The sequence below is a fragment of the Cryptosporidium andersoni genome, assembly GCF_001865355.1.
Source record: "Cryptosporidium andersoni isolate 30847 chromosome Unknown contig_19, whole genome shotgun sequence".
Taxonomy (NCBI): Eukaryota; Apicomplexa; class Conoidasida; order Eucoccidiorida; family Cryptosporidiidae; genus Cryptosporidium; species Cryptosporidium andersoni.
In genome coordinates this window covers 20,634-38,465 of record NW_027122898.1, presented here as the reverse complement: position 1 = coordinate 38,465, position 17,832 = coordinate 20,634, and the positions used below count along the sequence as shown (strand labels likewise).

The following is a 17,832-nucleotide window of genomic DNA, read 5'->3' as shown; positions in this document are numbered from 1 at the left end:
ATAGACCTCATTGCGCCAAAATTACCTATTTAGTTCCATTTTGGGGGTTGTATTCGATTTGTATATCTCATATTAGTACTTCTAGTATCAACAAGGCCTACAGAAAGCTTGCTAGTATTGGAACTACCAGAAAGGGTAAATGATTAGCCTTCCAGAAGATCCACATGTTAGGACTTGTGATGAGATTCTGCGTCATTTTAATGTTGATATAGATGTAGGTTTATCACTTGGCCAAATAGATCAATATACTAAACACTTTGGGAGGAATACTTTAGATGAAAAAGAAAAGATATCAATATGGAATTTGATATTAGCTCAGTTCAATGACTTACTTGTTAAGATCTTGCTAGGTGCGGCTCTGATGTCTTTTGTATTTGCTACTATGGGTAATAACCACATGGAGGAAGGAATATCGTCTTTTATTGAGCCAATTGTAATATTATGCATCTTAATAATAAATGCTTTTGTTGGAGTGTGGCAAGAATCTAATGCTGAGAATGCTTTGGAAGCATTAAAGAGACTACAACCAGAATTAGCTGAAGTATTGAGATGTGGAATTTGGAGTGAAATACCTGCAGAAGAACTAGTTCCTGGAGATATTGTAAGGGTTAGAGTAGGTGATAGGATTCCTGCGGACTTACGTATTATTAAGCTATTAACAACTTCTTTAAGAGTTGAACAAAGTCAATTAACTGGAGAATCATCAGGTGTACTAAAAACAGCTGATTCATTGGATATGAGCAAACGATGTATTGAAATTCAAGCAAAAAATAATATGCTTTACTCATCTACAACTATAGTCCATGGATCTTGTGTAGCTTGTGTTGTTTCCACAGGTATGAAGACTGAAATAGGAGCAATTCAATCTGCAGTACAGAGAGCAGCTGAGAGTACGGAGGACACTCCACTGAGTAAGAAAGTTGACGAATTTGGAGAGATGTTGAGTAAGGTTATTGCAATTATTTGTATTATTGTTTGGATTATTAACTGTAGAAATTTTAAGGATCCAGCTCATGGTTCAGTAATTAATGGAGCTATTTACTATCTTAAAATAGCTGTAGCATTGGCTGTTGCTGCTATTCCTGAAGGTCTACCAGCAGTAATAACTACTTGTTTAGCTTTAGGAACACGTAAGATGGCTCAGAGAAATGCAATAGTACGTCGTTTACCTTCTGTAGAGACATTGGGATGCACTACTGTTATATGTAGTGATAAGACAGGGACTTTAACAACCTCTGAGATGTGTTGTGTTCGATTTTTCATTCCAAAGAATTCTATAGAAGTTTCAAGATACTCAGTAGAAGGCCATTCATATTCTCCTATAGGCAACATTTATAAATTTGAATCAAGTAATAGCTCCATTAGATTTAAGCATATTACTGCTCAAGATGCTAGCTTGCAATGGCTTGCTAAATGTTTATCACTTTGTAATGCTTCTCAGCTAACTGTAGATAATGGTTACAAATTTAAAATTCAAGGGGAACCCACTGAAGGTGCTTTACGAGTTTTAGTTGAGAAGTTGGGTTGTACAGATGAAAAGCTTAATAAAAGATATTTAAATGAATTGGCAGCTAGGGCTTCACATACTGCAAATATATTCAGTAACTTTTGGTGTGAAGGTGTTAAACTTATTACTACTTTAGAGTTTCACCGAGATAGAAAGTCAATGAGTGTATTGTGCCGTGATACGGAAGATACTACAACTCATATTCCCATTAAAACTTATATATCTAATAACCTGATTAGTTCATCAAAGAGCTTCTCAAGATCTAATATTCTATATGTAAAGGGAGCCCCTGAAAGTATTTTAGAACGTTGTACCACATTCATGATGCCAGATGGTACTGTGGAGACTATTACAGAGAATTATAAGAATATAATATTGGAAGAAGTTGGCAATATGGCTAATGATGCCTTGAGAACATTAGCAGCAGCTATCAGATTTGATGGTTTAGGACCTTTAAGTGAATATTCAGGTCAAGCTAAGTTTCAAGGAGCAGAATTACTTAGTGATCCATCTAGATTTGTGGAAATTGAACAACAATTATGCTTTTTGGGTGTATTGGGAATTTTTGATCCACCTCGTCCTGGTGTTAAGAATGCAATTTTACGCTGTCAGAAAGCTGGGATTCGTGTATTTATGATTACAGGAGATAACAGGAATACTGCTGAAGCAATTGCTTCATCAATTGGAATTTTACAAGGTTCTAAAGATTCTTGGAATGTCTCACACTTGGCAGAATATGATAGTCAAGAGAAATTTAGTATGTTGAAACCTTTGATGATTGAAGAATCAGATGAAAAAAAAAGTCGAAATGTTTCTAATGGAAGATTTAATTTTATGAGATTAAGTAGTGAGTCTTTTAATAATCAATTTACGAGATGTTGTTCACTAACCGGTCGGGAATTTGAAGAATTACCTGACAATATTAAGCTATCTATTTTACGTGAATCTTTTGGAGTTGTTTTCAGTAGAACTGAACCTAAACACAAACAGGTCATTGTAAAATTACTTAGTGAATTAGGTGAGATTACTGCAATGACAGGAGATGGAGTGAATGATGCACCTGCTCTTAAACAAGCCGACATTGGAATTTCAATGGGAATAACAGGTACAGATGTAGCTAAAGAAGCAAGTGATATGATTTTAGCAGATGATAATTTTGAAACTATTGTAGCAGCTATAGAACAGGGAAGATCAATTTATATGAATATGAAGTCTTTTATTAGATATCTTATCTCATCTAATATTGGTGAAGTTGCTTCTATCTTCTTAACTGCTGCATTAGGTATTCCAGAGGGTTTGGCTCCTGTTCAATTATTATGGGTTAATTTGGTAACTGATGGATTTCCAGCAACGGCATTAGGGTTTAATCCTCCTGATCCTCGTGTTATGAGACGACCTCCTAGAAGAAAAGATGATAGTCTAATTTCAGCCTGGGTTTTCGTCAGATTTCTTATTATTGGTCTTTATGTAGGTATTGCTACAGTTGGAATTTTTATTTGGTGGTATGTTTGGGGCATAGACCCAACAGATGGAAATACTTTAGTCACTTTCGATCAGCTTAGATCTTGGGCTAAATGTAATACGTGGCAAAATTTTATTTCTAATCCTGTATATGGATCTACAGTATCTGAACCTTGTAGTTATTTTACAACTGGAAAGAAAAAGGCTAGTACTTTGTCACTAACAGTTCTTGTTGTAATTGAAATGTTAAATGCTCTAAATGCTCTTAGTGAGGATAACTCACTTCTTCAAGTACCACCCTGGGCAAACCCTTTGTTATTCATTGCTATTATTTTATCTATTATGGTACATCTGGTCATTCTATATATTCCGCCAATTGCAGCAATATTCAGTGTTGTACCATTATCTTTTACAGATTGGAAGGCTGTTATTTGGTGTTCTATACCTGTCATCATTATTGATGAAATTCTAAAAGCTATTTCCAGAGGTTATCATAGGATTATTGATTTCCCAATGGATGATGTAAATGACTTAGATGTTTCCAAGAGTCATTCACCTATCAAAAAAATTCAATGATGTTTAGGGGGGATCGTCAATATTTTAAACGAGTCATTTTGTTGTTGTATGGAATCTTTTAGAGGTGATTCTGATGCAAATTGTTGTATATACACTCAACATATCAAAGATTCCACTCAAACAATATATCACACAGATATTAAACTTAAAACAAATATAAGACCAACTTCAGCAGCTGGTAAGAGTTCCTCACAATACTATGCTCTAGAGTGCCTGTAAATACAACTTTTAATCAATAAACTAAAAATTCAATGTATTTACAATAATTGTCTTATTTTTTGTATTTATTAAATTTTACCCTTTATCTTAATAACATCTTTACTGTGGAATCTTGCGAGATATACTCGTTTATTACGATCCTCCGTAACTTCTAGGCCTATTATCTTTCAATAATTCCTTAATAGCAAAGTAAAAAGGAAAATAGAAATACATAGATATGGCAATATTGCTATAATCAAATCTCAATTAATAGTGTCTTCAATGTCATTGTTAGGTATTTAAAGTAATAGTAATTTCCTACTACATATTGGTTCATAAGAAACTCCTCATTATGTTCTCTTTAGCTGTTGTAAAAGCTTGATTAAATGATGTCTCTTCAGGTACATCAGATCCTTGCATTTGGATTCTCTGATATACTACTCTTGGATCTGTTTCTAAAATGATACCACTTTCATCTACAACCTCATCTAGGATTAAATGAACACTATCTAAATTTTCAAATAACGATTTCTTTGATATATGGTTTCTAAAATTTAATTCATATATAGGGAAATTAAATCATTTCTAGTTAATATTACCTTATATTATCAGTAATATAATATTAAATAAAACAAAAACTTACACAGTTACCGTTAATAAAGAACCATATATACAATTGATGACATCAAGTAATATCAATTCATTTTCAGATTTCTTAGAAATAAGATATATACAGATATCATTAATTGTATAGACTAAGCATAAAAATTCATCTACGAAAATAGCTTCTGCTTCGTTTCTACCAGCTAATTTTGAGCCTTTCTGATATAATTGCTTTTCGAATTCCAATTGACTACATAACTTCATAAAACTATTCGATTTATAGTTACCATAATAACGAGATGCTATTCTCTCTCCATCTGAATCAAGTATAATACAGCCCAATATTGTATGTAACATCTATTGATAAAAGTTCTTACAAAGTCTTCCTTACCAAATAATACCTCAAAAAAACGGCGCTCTTGCGCCACATAGTGTATCTGTACCGCCTAATTTAAATCTTTTTACTTAAATATTTTTGTCATTTTCATAGTGGAGTGTAAAATTACTAATGTATATATAGAATTTAATAATCTTAGTAGGGCTGCAAAAGTTTTATTTCCAATACTATGAACTCAAAAAAGTATTTTTTTGAATTATACTTTAGTTGCACATGTCTATTATTATATTACTATTTTTACCCTTAGTATAAGACTATTTTAACCCTTTAGATTTTCTCAAAAATAAATCTAATAATATAAAAAATTTAAATTTATTTTAGATCTTGAGACTTTATTTTCTCTATAATATAATACTTTGATTATGTTAAAGGACATACTTGGAAACTAGTAGATATAATGTGGCGCGAGACAAACGCATCATAAGGAATAGTAAAGAACTAAAATAAGTAGACCTGGGAGAACAGCAAGAACAGTTTATAAATGTCTTTCATATAGTAAATTAACATATAACGAATGGTATGGTTAAGGCTTATTAATGAATTACTATCAACATGATGAAGAATCAAATCATATTGGAGATGAACATACATTGTCGTGGTCTATTCAACTAGGACCAGGAAATGAAGTGGAACAAGGAGGAAGTCATAATAGATTTAATACAAATGAAATTCCTTTAGATAACAATAACTTAACTCATGAATTACTTGAGATTAGGAACTCTCGAAGATTACTAATTGCATTAATTATCAATACTTCAATATTACTATTTATTATAAGTCTGTTCTGTTCTGTTGTATCTATATTAGTAAAAAATTGGGGTATGACATGTGATAGAAGTTTGAAAATATGGTGTATTGTATGGTTTGTAAGATTTTTATTATCAACTATAATAAGATTTGTAGCAAGTACATTTGCAAATATTCTCGGAAGAACTATTCCTGTAATTATGTTATATTTCATTCATATTATTCATATTTTTGGAATATCATGGTGGTTTTATGGAATAAAACTTATTTTTATAACACCTCCAGAAAAAAACTGTAGTGATACTTTAACTTTCGCTCAAATTTTGTTTTGGTATCAGTTTATACTCTTACTTTTACCTATATTACTTGCATTTATATTATGTATATCCGTATTCAATTTAATACATAGAATTGGACTTCAAAGGCAATCTAAATCAGTACCAGAAGAATTAATGGATAAAATAGAATCCATGAAATTTATTGATTATATTAACAAACTTCAAAGTGAAAATTACAATGTAACTATATTTTATGAAAATAATACTAATAAAGAAATCATAGATAATCAGAATACTGGCAACTATTCAAATTCCTTATATAGTGGAAATAATACTGTGGATAATGAATATATTAAATATATTACACTCAGTAAAGTTTGTCCAATTTGTGTTCAAGATATTAATGATAATGATCATATACGTATATTGCCATGTGATGTTCGCCACATATATCATAAAGATTGTATAGATGGATGGTTTCAACAAAATAATGCTTGTCCTATATGTAGATCTGATGTAGTATTACTTCTTCAAAATAAGTAGATTACTAGATCTTTGTTCTTCCAAAATATATAACTAGAGGATTTATTTGGAAATTTATTTCAATTGTTTAATGAAATAATTTTTAAAACAGAAATACTTTAATACAATATATCTTTATTTTTTCATTAATTTTATTAGAATGAAATATAATAAAAGTATTGGAAGAAATCCTAATATTTGGATAATAAAAATATGAATGATTTTTTTAGATAGTCTCAATCTGATTAGAATATATTGCATCCATCTCTATGTTAAATAATTACTAGTTAATTTTAAGGTGGACTAATTATATTACTATCTAATTCAAATTTTAAAATTCTACATACTACTAAATCTATAATTAAATTTTTTATTTAATTGAGTTCTCTTCATATTTAATAATATTACAAATATTGTTACCATATTATATTTGAATTTGAGGATTATTAAATTTCTAGGATAGCTTATTAGCTAATTTTTTGTTTTTCTTATTCAATATATATTGAGATAACAATACTAAATACAATGTAATTATTGGTTATTTCACTTATTAATTCTACTCTTCACAATTTTTTTTTATATCTATTTAAGATATTTCTTTATTATTAATAATTATTGTATAGTATCTATTACATATTTACTTAATGAAACTCTTTTTAAACAGTAAATTAAACTATTACAGAAGTTGGAAGTATTGGTTTAATATATAATATTAAAATATTAAGATGATAGTTATTAATTAAAATAATTTAGTCACTATTCAACAAAGAAGAGTAGTATTCATATTGCAGAATAGAAATACAACAAAAGTAATAAGCTAATTAGATAATATTAGCGTTATCTTAATTTTCTGTTTTTATATATACAAGATAGATATTTATGAAACATAATAATATAGAGTATGATAATTTAAATAAATAGTGTATATTTTAGATTTTCTATTTATTAGTAATCTTTTTAATTTAAATGATATTTATTAAAGTTATAATCATTCTAATTGTAATTAAGTAGGAATAATGATGCTCAATAAAGAATACCACTTTATCGAATATAATAGAAATAATTAAAGGCATATATATTGGAATAGGCAAAATTGTTATTAAGAGACATAAATAATAGTATTTATTTCCATCTATTATCAATATATTTCTTTTTTTGATTGTAGTTACTTTCTAATATATTTGGGGACTAAAATTACAAGAGTCACTAGTTACATTTCTATGTTATTACAATTGACAAATCTAATATATATGCATTAGATACTTATTCCTCTAATAAAGTGTGAATATTGCATCTTAATTTTCGTTTTAAGATCTCACCTAAATAGTATAAGAGTTGTTATAAATCTTGTCTGTAGTAAATAACACCGCTATAAATAACCGCTGATATTATGTATTTGTATTTGATAAACCTGGAGTAGTTTGCCTATTTTTGTTCTTTTTATATAGTTAAATGGTATTATGACACGTTCTAGTAATGGTCTAAGCTTTGGACTTTGTTGTAAGGCTATATCATGTCTCGGTATTTTACAATGCATGGTGATCACAGCAACCCTATGTTGGGCTATAGTGAACATGTTCTTTATAGCTAGAAGTAATTCAAATATATTAGATAATCAGGATTTAAAGCTTTATAAGGATCTATATACATGGGAGATCGAGGGAACTGAGTTAACATATACAAATTCTTATAGTACAAATGATCCTGTACTTAGGAGTGAAAGGATCTTGTCAGATGTACAATCTCAATCTAGGATAGAATATCCAAATGCTAACATATGGAAGATGCATGGTGATATTGGTTTATTGCCATCTAATAAACCAGCTTGGATACCATCTAATCCACCAGAAAATATAATAATGTCTGTAGCTTTGAAGAATGGAGGGGGTTTTAATTTGTATAAATCCGATTCTTTACCCTTAGATAGGAATGTAACAGATTATAGACATAATGAATGTAAAAATATTTCCTACAATTTAGATAAATTAGAAGGTATTTCAGTCATTATTGTATTTTATAATGAACCATTTTCAACATTGATGCGATCTGTACATTCTGTGTTAAATAGAACTCCGCCAAAGATACTACGAGAAATTGTTTTAGTAGATGATGGAAGTGATTTTGATTATATTAAGGAGAATGGAAATAACCAACTAGTAAATTATTTAAAGACTCTTCCAAAGACAAGATTAATACGAAATCCTAAAAGAATGGGAATTGTAGCAGCTCGTTTGGCAGGTATTCGTGCTTCTATATCTCCAATATTTGTTATACTTGATAGTCATATTGAAGTTCAACCAGTTTGGGCTGAACCTTTAATTCAGCGTATTCAGGATGATCCCAGGAGGATATTGATGCCACAGATAGATTCAATAGATAGTGAAACATTTGAATTTATTGGTGGAGGAATAGGATGTACCTTGGGATTTCTTTGGAAACTAATAGAACATGCATTTTCTCAACAAACATCTGTACTTCCATTAAGGAGAGAGGCAAAGAGTTATGAATATGTAACATCTCCAACAATGGCTGGGGGTTTACTTGCTGCTAATAAGGCTTTTTTTACAGAAATAGGTTCATATGATCCCCAATTTGAGTATTGGGGTACAGAAAATTTAGAATTATCCTTTAGAACTTGGATGTGTGGAGGTATTATTGAATGTGCTCCATGCAGTAGGGTTTTCCATGTATTTAGAAAAGGAGGTGTTGGTTACTCTTCCCCCTCATATGCTGTATTAAAGAATAAGCTTAGGACTTTATATTTGTGGATGGATGAATTTGGTGACTTAGCATGGCGAGTAATGGGCAAGCCTAGAATAAATTTAGGATCTTTAGAAGAAAGACAGGAACTTAGAAAACGTTTGCAATGTAAATCTTTCAAGTGGTTCCTTGAAAATGTTAATCCAGAATCAGAAGTAAAGTCTTTAGATGATGTACCTTTTTTGGGTTTCATTAAAAATGTAGAAAGTAATCAGTGCTTAGATAATGCAGGAATAAGTACTCCTGGAGGACATATAAAACTTTGGGGATGTCATGGAGGTGATAGTCAAAGTTTCATGTATTTTAGGAGTAGCAGGCACTGGATGGTTACAAGCAATGACGAATCATGTTTAACAGAAGATTTATCTTTAAATTGGTGTAATTCAAATATGTATAATTGGGATTTGTTGAAAGTAAATGGCACTAAAGATACCTACATTTTTAAATCAATAAATAAATGTCTCAGTGTAGAAAATAAAGAACTAGGAATGTTTGATTGTAATTTAGAAGATAAGAAACAATGGTGGCAGGTTGAGCCTTATGGACTTTCTTCTATACTTCTTCCCCCTCCCGACCAACTATTCAAGAAAACAGCTTTTAGGGGTTCCTAGTACGTGTATCAGACAGTTAAAAACTTTCTGTCTGTTACAAGCTCCAAAATTTATTAGCACTTATAAGTTTAAGTTTTATACCTACTTTATAGTAATTTTGTAGCTAATATCAATATATTTAATATATCAAAATTATAAATATTACAGTACTGAAATAATGATTGTTGTATCATCACTATAATTTTCAACTGTAGCTCTAAATATCCATGCTTCCTTTGCAATATCATGAGATACCTTCCAAACATCATCATCAGTCAATATAGATTGATTAGATACATCTTTTCTTAAAACTAGGTTTTGCCATATGTGGTAACCTACTTCCTCTTCAGATAAAGAATCCCATATTCCATCAGAAGCTGCAACTACTATCCACTTATCTATACCATATGCAGGTTCCTTTTTAGCACACATATCAAGGGAGATTGTTGCCATATCAGGTATACAAATTACACCATATTGGCTACCTGCTTTATCCCCAAAAGATCTACTCATTGCAATTCCATGTTCTCTAATTCTAGTAGTAGATTTATTAAGCCATGGTGTAGGATAAACTACAACTGATGCTCCAAATTGATGTATACGTGCTAATTCATCTGGACGATTTGGAATATGATCTGAAGTAGTCCACCATGAAATATTTAATGAATTATCATCTGTAGAAATTGTCTCAGGTTTAGATGCATACATGCGATATAATACAACCCTAGAATCACCCGCCCAGGCTATATGTATATCTCTATCAAGCCTAACACATAGAGCAGCTGTACAACCACTCCAAAGTGAAATCCCAGAATGAAATTCAGAAATTTCAGTATCCATATTATGAAATAAAACAGAAAAGTAATTTCGCATCTGTTGACGAGTTGGAGGTTCCATCTGTTGACAAGTTGCAAATTTATATGGATTTAAGAGTTGATTTAGAGCACTTGTAAAATGATTACAAACATATTCTGCAATTATATCTCCCTGAGGACCATGTCCATCAAAAACAGCATAAGCTGATGCTCTTGGACCATATTCCATTAAAATAGCTCGATCTTGATTATCAATAGAAAGAGTAGGCTTAAAACCTTTAATTGTTGCACCTCCAGTTTTTGGTCGGGTCACTTCATTATATTTGAGTGAAACATCTATTCTATCAGATATTTGACATGAATTATCTGTGATATTTCTCACAAAATCTATAACTCTATCATTCTTGTGAAGGTTATTAAAAGATATATCCATAAGTGTATTATCATCTGTAAAGGGTAAATATGTTGTATAATTTGTAGATATATTATCATTTAAAGTATGTGAAGTTTGAGTAAATCTACTAGTTTGTTTAGGTATAGAAGTAGATAATTGAGATACTTGAGGTTGTAATCCAGACATTTGAGGGTTTCTTGGTATTTGGATCATATTTGGAAATAAATTCACAGTATTTATGTGATTATGGGAGGTATTAGTAAAAGGATAAGTTTGATTATTTGCTGTATATGGATTTCTCTGAAACATTGGATAACCCCCTAAAGAAGACCCTGAAGACATTTGTCCTAAATAAGATATATTATATGGATATTGCATCATTAACTGAGGTTGTACTTGTGAATTTGCAGTATATGAATCTGTATAAGACGAAAAACGTTGTGGGACTTTAGGTTGCATGTTCATTGGTGTAATCATATTTGCAGTATTCTGCACAGGTAAATTCAATATTGGATCTGAATTTTGTGGTATAAAAGGCCATTTATTCAAATTTACAGATTGGAATAGAGATGTTGAAGTAGGTTGAGGAGGTACCATAGCTTGATGTTTCCCTAAATGTTGATCCCTTGCAAAATTCTCATTAGTAAAGAATCGTTGTACAGAAATATTTTGAGTATCATAATATGTAGTAGAATTATTTATTAAGGGTGTTGAACCTATATTATATTCTGATTTAGATAAAATACTCGTCATTGGTGGACGTAATAACTTTGCATCTGTACTACCTATATAACAGTCTGAGCTGTTCATCTTAATATTATCTAAAGTTATATCATAAAGTCCTTAGATTCACACGACCTTATCTTGTAATTTTAAAATTGATGTATTGTTACCCTTAAGGAGATTTATTTATTAATACGATTTTAGTATCACACCTTAGCTTAGGACGTGGGTATAGGCGCTATATACTTTTTTAGCGGTCTAATTATTATATTTCTGAGTCTAATGTAATACTTCTAAATAAAGTATTATACATTGAATGTCAGAATGTAGAGATTTGAATAATATATTAGAATAAATGTTTACTCAACATGACTTTATACCAGGCCATGAATCATCAGAAGAGGCAAATTTATTAAGCCATAGAGCTGTTTATAGACCAGCTGTAGATAGTAATTCATTGTTAGTTGACTATCTAGAAAATGGTATATACTATAATAGAAATAAAGAAGGATTTCTATTTAATGGTAATAAACCTTTAGACATATTAAAAATTGGACTTCCTTTTGAATCAAATAAATATCGTTCTGATTTAGTTTGTACTCAGCAAGCTCGTGTATCACTAAGAGCTAGAGCCCCATGTGTATCTATTGAATGGTATCCAGGTGGACGAAGGCTTATAGTAGGTACTGTAGGGGGTGAATTAACTTTATGGAATGGTACTTATTTTTCTTTTGAGGATTTGAAAAGTGTTCCATCTGGACAGGGAGCTGTATTAGCTTTAAATTTTTCTAAACAAGATGACTTTATAGCATGTGGAGATGGAAGTGGTAATATAGTTTTATTAACACCAGCATTAGCTCCAATTGCTTCATTTAGGCAGTTTTTAGGTCATGTAGTAAGAGATGTTACAATATCTCCTACTGGTAATAAAGTAGTTGCAGCAGCAGAAAATGTACATCCTATAATTATAGATGTAGGGTCACAAAAAATAGAAAATTCTCTTGTTTCTCGAGGTTATGATATAACGTGTTCTCAATGGCATCCAATTCAAGCTTTAATAGCTACAGGATCTCAAACATATCAATTACATTTGTGGGATCCTCGTACTGCTAATGCAATTGGCACAATATTTGGTCATAAACATTCTGTTGTACGCATAAAGTGGAATTCAACTGGTCAAATGTTAGCTTCTTCAGGTAAAGATGGTGCTTTAAAAATTTGGGATATACGATCACTTAATAAACCAATTACAATATACAAAACTAGATGTGATGCTGTAAGTATATCATGGCATCCTGAAATTGAGTCATTTATGACTGTCGGTTTTTTTGATGGTGATATTTGTTATTATAATACAAATGTATGTTGTTCACAACCTTTAGGAGTTATTCCAAATGCTCACCAAGGTGCAGTTTGGGGAGTTGCATGGCATCCACTAGGACATTTAGTAGCCTCTAGTGGTCAAGACTCTAGACTTAAAATATGGTCAAGAAGTCTTTGTAGTAATCCTGGGACATTAAATAGTAATGAAATATTACCCCAAGTAATACTTCCTCGTAATAATTCAGGATCTATAATAAGAAATGATTAAGATCTCAATATATATATTGAGATCTTATTTTACCATTAAATCTTAAATAGTTAATAATATATATTTAATAAATTTATAATTATCTTGGTGTATTGTAAAATAAGTTTACTAAAGAATCAATATTTTCTTAAAATGAGTCCTAACTAAATATAATAGATTATAATTATCATAGTGATGAATAAGTTAATATTTTTTTTTTTTTTTTTTAATTTAATCTACATTAATTAGCTTCCTAGATACAAATATTATTTAATTCTTTATTCTATCTATGATTGAATTATCTTTAACTATAATGATTAAATCCCTTATATATTTAATAAATACTTGAAATGTTAATAACAAGATCTATTAATCTACTGCTAAAGTAATGTAGTATTAAATATTTAGATCCTAATATATTTATAGTTCAATTATAATAAATATAATAAGATATAAAGAATTCTCCTATTTATTAAGTAAACTAATTAATATGGTCCTATTTAGTCAATTATAAATTCTACTAAGTCCTAAAAACTTGTACTTTTCTTTCTTTTACTTTAGCGGAATACAGCGCTAAATTATTGTATTACTTTTAATTAACTCTAATTCCTCTATTTAAATATTTCTTATTTAAGGTCTCTTAATGAATACAAATAATAAAAATTTACATTTTTTTATTAATAAAGATATTTAATGGTCTCTTATATATACTAATATAGTAGTTTATTTGATCATTATTAATTTTATTATTTTGAATTAAAGATTTAGCTTTCATTAGTTATTAAGTTACTACAATTTATTTAAATGTCTAAATTATATATGGATACTTCCAAAGTATTGGAGAAACTCGAAGAAACAAAGTTAGGTATTAGATCAATAATATATTCAAAGGAATTTAAAACATGTAATTTGAAGAAGGTTACAGCCTTATTATATGGTATCTTAGAAAAAAAAAATATAATACTTGATATCTTGTATAAAAGTAACCTATTAGATTTTAAAGAAAATAAATATTTTATCAAAAAGAATTCGAAAATAACAAATAAATGGTTATTAGTTGTTATGACATATGACTTATTATATGGTATAAAAAGATTACAAGGAGGAGGAACTATTACTAGATTACTTCGTATTAACGAAAAAAAGATTCGTAATATATTAGAGACTGATTATCCTGAATCATTAATAAATAAATATGAAGAATTACCAAGATATTTACGTATCAATACAAGTATAACTAATTCAAATACAGTATTAAATATTATAAAGTTGCAAATAAAAAATAATTTAACTAATATTAAAATAAATGAAGTAAATAAATTAATATGGATAGATAAAGAAGTACCAAATATAATAGTTTGTAATCCCAATATAGCTAAGAAATTGGAATTAGATCGTATACCAAGTAAAAATGAGTTGATAAATAGATGTTATGTTACATTACAAGATAAAGGAAGTTGTATATCTGTTATTGCATCAGGTATTAAGCCAGGTGATATAATAATAGATGCTTGTTCAGCTCCAGGGAGTAAAACTATTCAAATTATAGATACTTTATATAAAAGTGGATATTTAGTTTCATTTGATCATAATTTTTCGCGTATAAAGACAATGATATCTAGAATTTATGAAATACCTTATTTATCTGGTCCTTATTTACATATATCAGAAAATAATTTTAGATTGATAAATATATCTTCATTAGATAAAGGTAGTTTAGAAAAAGGATGTTTATTTTTTTCTAAAGATGAAATATTTATAGATGGGGATGATATAAATATTAATATAAAAAAACAACCTAGAATGGTTATATATATTGTATTAAAGAATTTTTTAGATATTCAATATATTAAAGAAAATTTGAATATAGCTTGGTATAACTATTTATGGTGTGTATGTAGAGCTAAATTTATTATACTCGATCCTTCATGTAGTGGAAGTGGTTTACCTTTACATAAAGATATAATACAAAAAGATATTTCTCATAGATTATTAAAATTAACAACTTTTCAAAAAAAAATATTATTACATGCTATAAATAATTTTATTAATGTAAATACAATATGTTATTCAACTTGTTCAATTTATAAAGAAGAGAATGAAGATGTTGTAATATATGCATTAAATAAAAGTAAAGATTCCTTTAAATTAGTTAATGGAATTGATTGGTGGGAGAAAAAAGATTTAGATTTAAAATGTGAAGATATGGTGAATATTTGTGATTTATTTTTACAATGTAAAACTTGTTGTATTAGGATGGATCCTAAAATTCATAAATGTCGTGGATTTTTTTTAGCCAAGCTATTACGAAAAAATTCCAACAAATAATTGTAATGAGATATATATATTATTTGTTTTTTAATATAAAATTTATTATTAGATAATGAGTAATATATATAGTTTTTATTAAGAATTATTAAATTATAATTTTAGTTTATTAAAAAAATTTTATATTATTGATGATTCACACGTGTGTAACTTATGTATTTAGGTTTCCAATTTGAAATTTTATTTAAAAATATTGAATATTTTCAAAAAGATGAATGTTATTTCATCCTCGATATTTCTTTATTGGATTATTGTTATATATATATATATATTTCTAGTTGAATGTGTAGAACAATACTCAAATATATCAAATATTGTAGATAATTGGAAGATAAACAATTCATTTAATCACTTCTATTCTAAATTTAATACTTTCAGTGTTATTATTTTGGCAAGATGTTCAGATAAAAAATGGATCCAAAAAACACTAAATAATATTCTATATTCTTGTAACCGTAATTTATTACATGAAATAATTATTGTAGATGCTAAATGTGATCATGAGATAAAAGTTTCAGATATATTATATAAACATTTTAAAGATTCATCATTAATAAAATTAATAGAAACAGAATATTCAAATATAGGAAATTTACAATTAATAGGAGCTGAACAAGCAGAAGGTCAGATTTTAGTATTTCTACCAGGGGCAGTTGCATTATCTTTAAATTGGATGGCTTCTTTTTTAAGAATAATTAACGAAAATCAGAAATCTATTGTTACTTCATATATGACTAAATTAAATATAGAAGAATGGAATTTTAATAATAAAGAATTTATTTCACCAGGTTTTATTTTGTCTATAGATAAAAATTTTGATTTAGCTAATAAATCAAGTGATAATAACATTCCAATGTTCACATCAAATGTATTTGCCTTATCTAATAAATGGTGGAAATTTTTATCTAAATTTTCAACTCCATATATTAATTCTATCTTGGGAGATTTTATTAATATAGACATTTCTATGAGATCTTGGTATTGTGGAGGAACTATTAAACAAACAAAGGAAAGTATTGTTGCATTGATGAATCCTAGTATTTTAGAATTAGATCAAGATAAAAAATTTTTTTTAGTTGAATCGTGGTTTGATGATCAGATGAAAAAAATTGTATATAATAATTCTCAGAAACTGAATAATTTATTAAATTTCTATAATAGTACTGATATGAAAACATCACAAATGAAAATTAGTATCTTACAACGTATAGAGCATATAAAAAGTAGTACAAATTGTGATATATTGAATTTTCGTACTAACTTTGATTTTCTTTTACATGAAATTGGATTTATTCCTTATGAGACTTCTAAAATTAAACTCAAAGATTCTAATTTATGTATTACAATCTCTGATTATATAAATGACTCATCTACTAAATTTAATTTAATCTTAGAAAAATGTGAATATAATAATAAATTTCAAGAATTTTATTGGGATCCTAAAGGTAAGTATACACTTTATTTCTTTTAACTTTTAAATTAAATATTATTCCAATTATTTAGTATATTATATTAGAAATAGTGAAGCAGACTTATGTATTCAAGCACCTGGAATAAATACTGAAATACAAAGTGAGAATATGAAAGTATTAGCTAACAAGTGTAGTAGGACTGATGTGTATCATAAATGGGAAATTTGGAATTCAAGAATTATTTTTGGATCGTACTGTATACAAAATATAGAAAAGGAATTCTTTTTGACAAAATGTGAAGATGAAAATTCTTATAATAAAAAATTTCAAGAATTTTCTTTTTAAACTAATTAGATAATAATAATTTTCAAGAGATTTATTTATAATTATAAGGTATATTTATTATATATTGTTTGTTATTTACTTTTTATTAAGATTATCTTATTTATAAAATTTGTTTATTTTTATAAATTCCACAACGGTATCAAGTTTAATTTATAATAATATTTATATAAGGAATAGTAAATTTACTAAGTATACAGCTTATTAGCTATAGTATTACTATTTGTAATAGATTTGTAAATATAAAGTGCAAATAAGTATTATTTATAATTTAATATAATCAATAGATACAAATATATATAAATCAGGAATTACATAGATGAATTTGATATTATTATTTTAATATAAGTTATATTTAATAACTTTACAATGTTTATAATTAGGGTTAACAAATTACAGATGGTTGTAGACCTTTTTTTTTATCTATATTAATTTTAATATACCTAAATACAATTTAATATAATACTAAGGAAAATAAATACTTATTAATATTGATTCTATATATTAATATTAATAAAATATAGATTATTCTATTTTTACTTAATAGTACATTTTTAGACATACTTAACATAAGTTAATTAATTATAATATAATATTAATATTTTAGTA

The 17,832-nt window shown here is 28.0% G+C and overlaps 8 protein-coding genes across 8 annotated transcripts; 6 read left to right on the top strand and 2 right to left on the bottom strand.

Annotated features, from left to right (window-relative positions):
• Window positions 1–139: 139 nt before the first annotated feature.
• cand_012220 (calcium-translocating P-type SERCA-type family protein) lies at window positions 140–3,544 on the top strand (the record flags this gene model as incomplete). Its single annotated transcript, XM_067211460.1, has 1 exon — window positions 140–3,544. One exon carries the CDS (start codon window positions 140–142, stop codon window positions 3,542–3,544), a length of 3,405 nt encoding a protein of 1,134 aa, XP_067066979.1.
• A 531-nt stretch (window positions 3,545–4,075) lies between these two features.
• Window positions 4,076–4,702, bottom strand: cand_012210 (clathrin adaptor complex small chain family protein; the record flags this gene model as incomplete). Its single annotated transcript, XM_067211459.1, has 2 exons — window positions 4,076–4,289; window positions 4,386–4,702. The coding sequence occupies 2 exons, from the start codon at window positions 4,700–4,702 to the stop codon at window positions 4,076–4,078; spliced, it is 531 nt and encodes a 176-aa protein (XP_067066978.1).
• A 576-nt stretch (window positions 4,703–5,278) lies between these two features.
• On the top strand, window positions 5,279–6,310 carry cand_012200 (zinc C3HC4 type domain-containing protein; the record flags this gene model as incomplete). Its single annotated transcript, XM_067211458.1, has 1 exon — window positions 5,279–6,310. The coding sequence occupies one exon, from the start codon at window positions 5,279–5,281 to the stop codon at window positions 6,308–6,310; it is 1,032 nt and encodes a 343-aa protein (XP_067066977.1).
• Window positions 6,311–7,749: 1,439 nt separating this feature from the next.
• cand_012190 (glycosyl transferase) lies at window positions 7,750–9,660 on the top strand (the record flags this gene model as incomplete). Its single annotated transcript, XM_067211457.1, has 1 exon — window positions 7,750–9,660. The coding sequence occupies one exon, from the start codon at window positions 7,750–7,752 to the stop codon at window positions 9,658–9,660; it is 1,911 nt and encodes a 636-aa protein (XP_067066976.1).
• A 141-nt stretch (window positions 9,661–9,801) lies between these two features.
• Window positions 9,802–11,658, bottom strand: cand_012180 (protein phosphatase 2C; the record flags this gene model as incomplete). The annotated part of the gene is made up of 1 exon (XM_067211456.1): window positions 9,802–11,658. The coding sequence occupies one exon, from the start codon at window positions 11,656–11,658 to the stop codon at window positions 9,802–9,804; it is 1,857 nt and encodes a 618-aa protein (XP_067066975.1).
• Window positions 11,659–11,926: 268 nt separating this feature from the next.
• cand_012170 (polyadenylation factor subunit 2) lies at window positions 11,927–13,162 on the top strand (the record flags this gene model as incomplete). Its single annotated transcript, XM_067211455.1, has 1 exon — window positions 11,927–13,162. One exon carries the CDS (start codon window positions 11,927–11,929, stop codon window positions 13,160–13,162), a length of 1,236 nt encoding a protein of 411 aa, XP_067066974.1.
• A 798-nt stretch (window positions 13,163–13,960) lies between these two features.
• On the top strand, window positions 13,961–15,469 carry cand_012160 (uncharacterized protein; the record flags this gene model as incomplete). Its single annotated transcript, XM_067211454.1, has 1 exon — window positions 13,961–15,469. One exon carries the CDS (start codon window positions 13,961–13,963, stop codon window positions 15,467–15,469), a length of 1,509 nt encoding a protein of 502 aa, XP_067066973.1.
• A 211-nt stretch (window positions 15,470–15,680) lies between these two features.
• cand_012150 (uncharacterized protein) lies at window positions 15,681–17,226 on the top strand (the record flags this gene model as incomplete). Its single annotated transcript, XM_067211453.1, has 2 exons — window positions 15,681–16,914; window positions 16,973–17,226. The coding sequence occupies 2 exons, from the start codon at window positions 15,681–15,683 to the stop codon at window positions 17,224–17,226; spliced, it is 1,488 nt and encodes a 495-aa protein (XP_067066972.1).
• Between the last annotated feature and the right edge of the window lie 606 nt (window positions 17,227–17,832).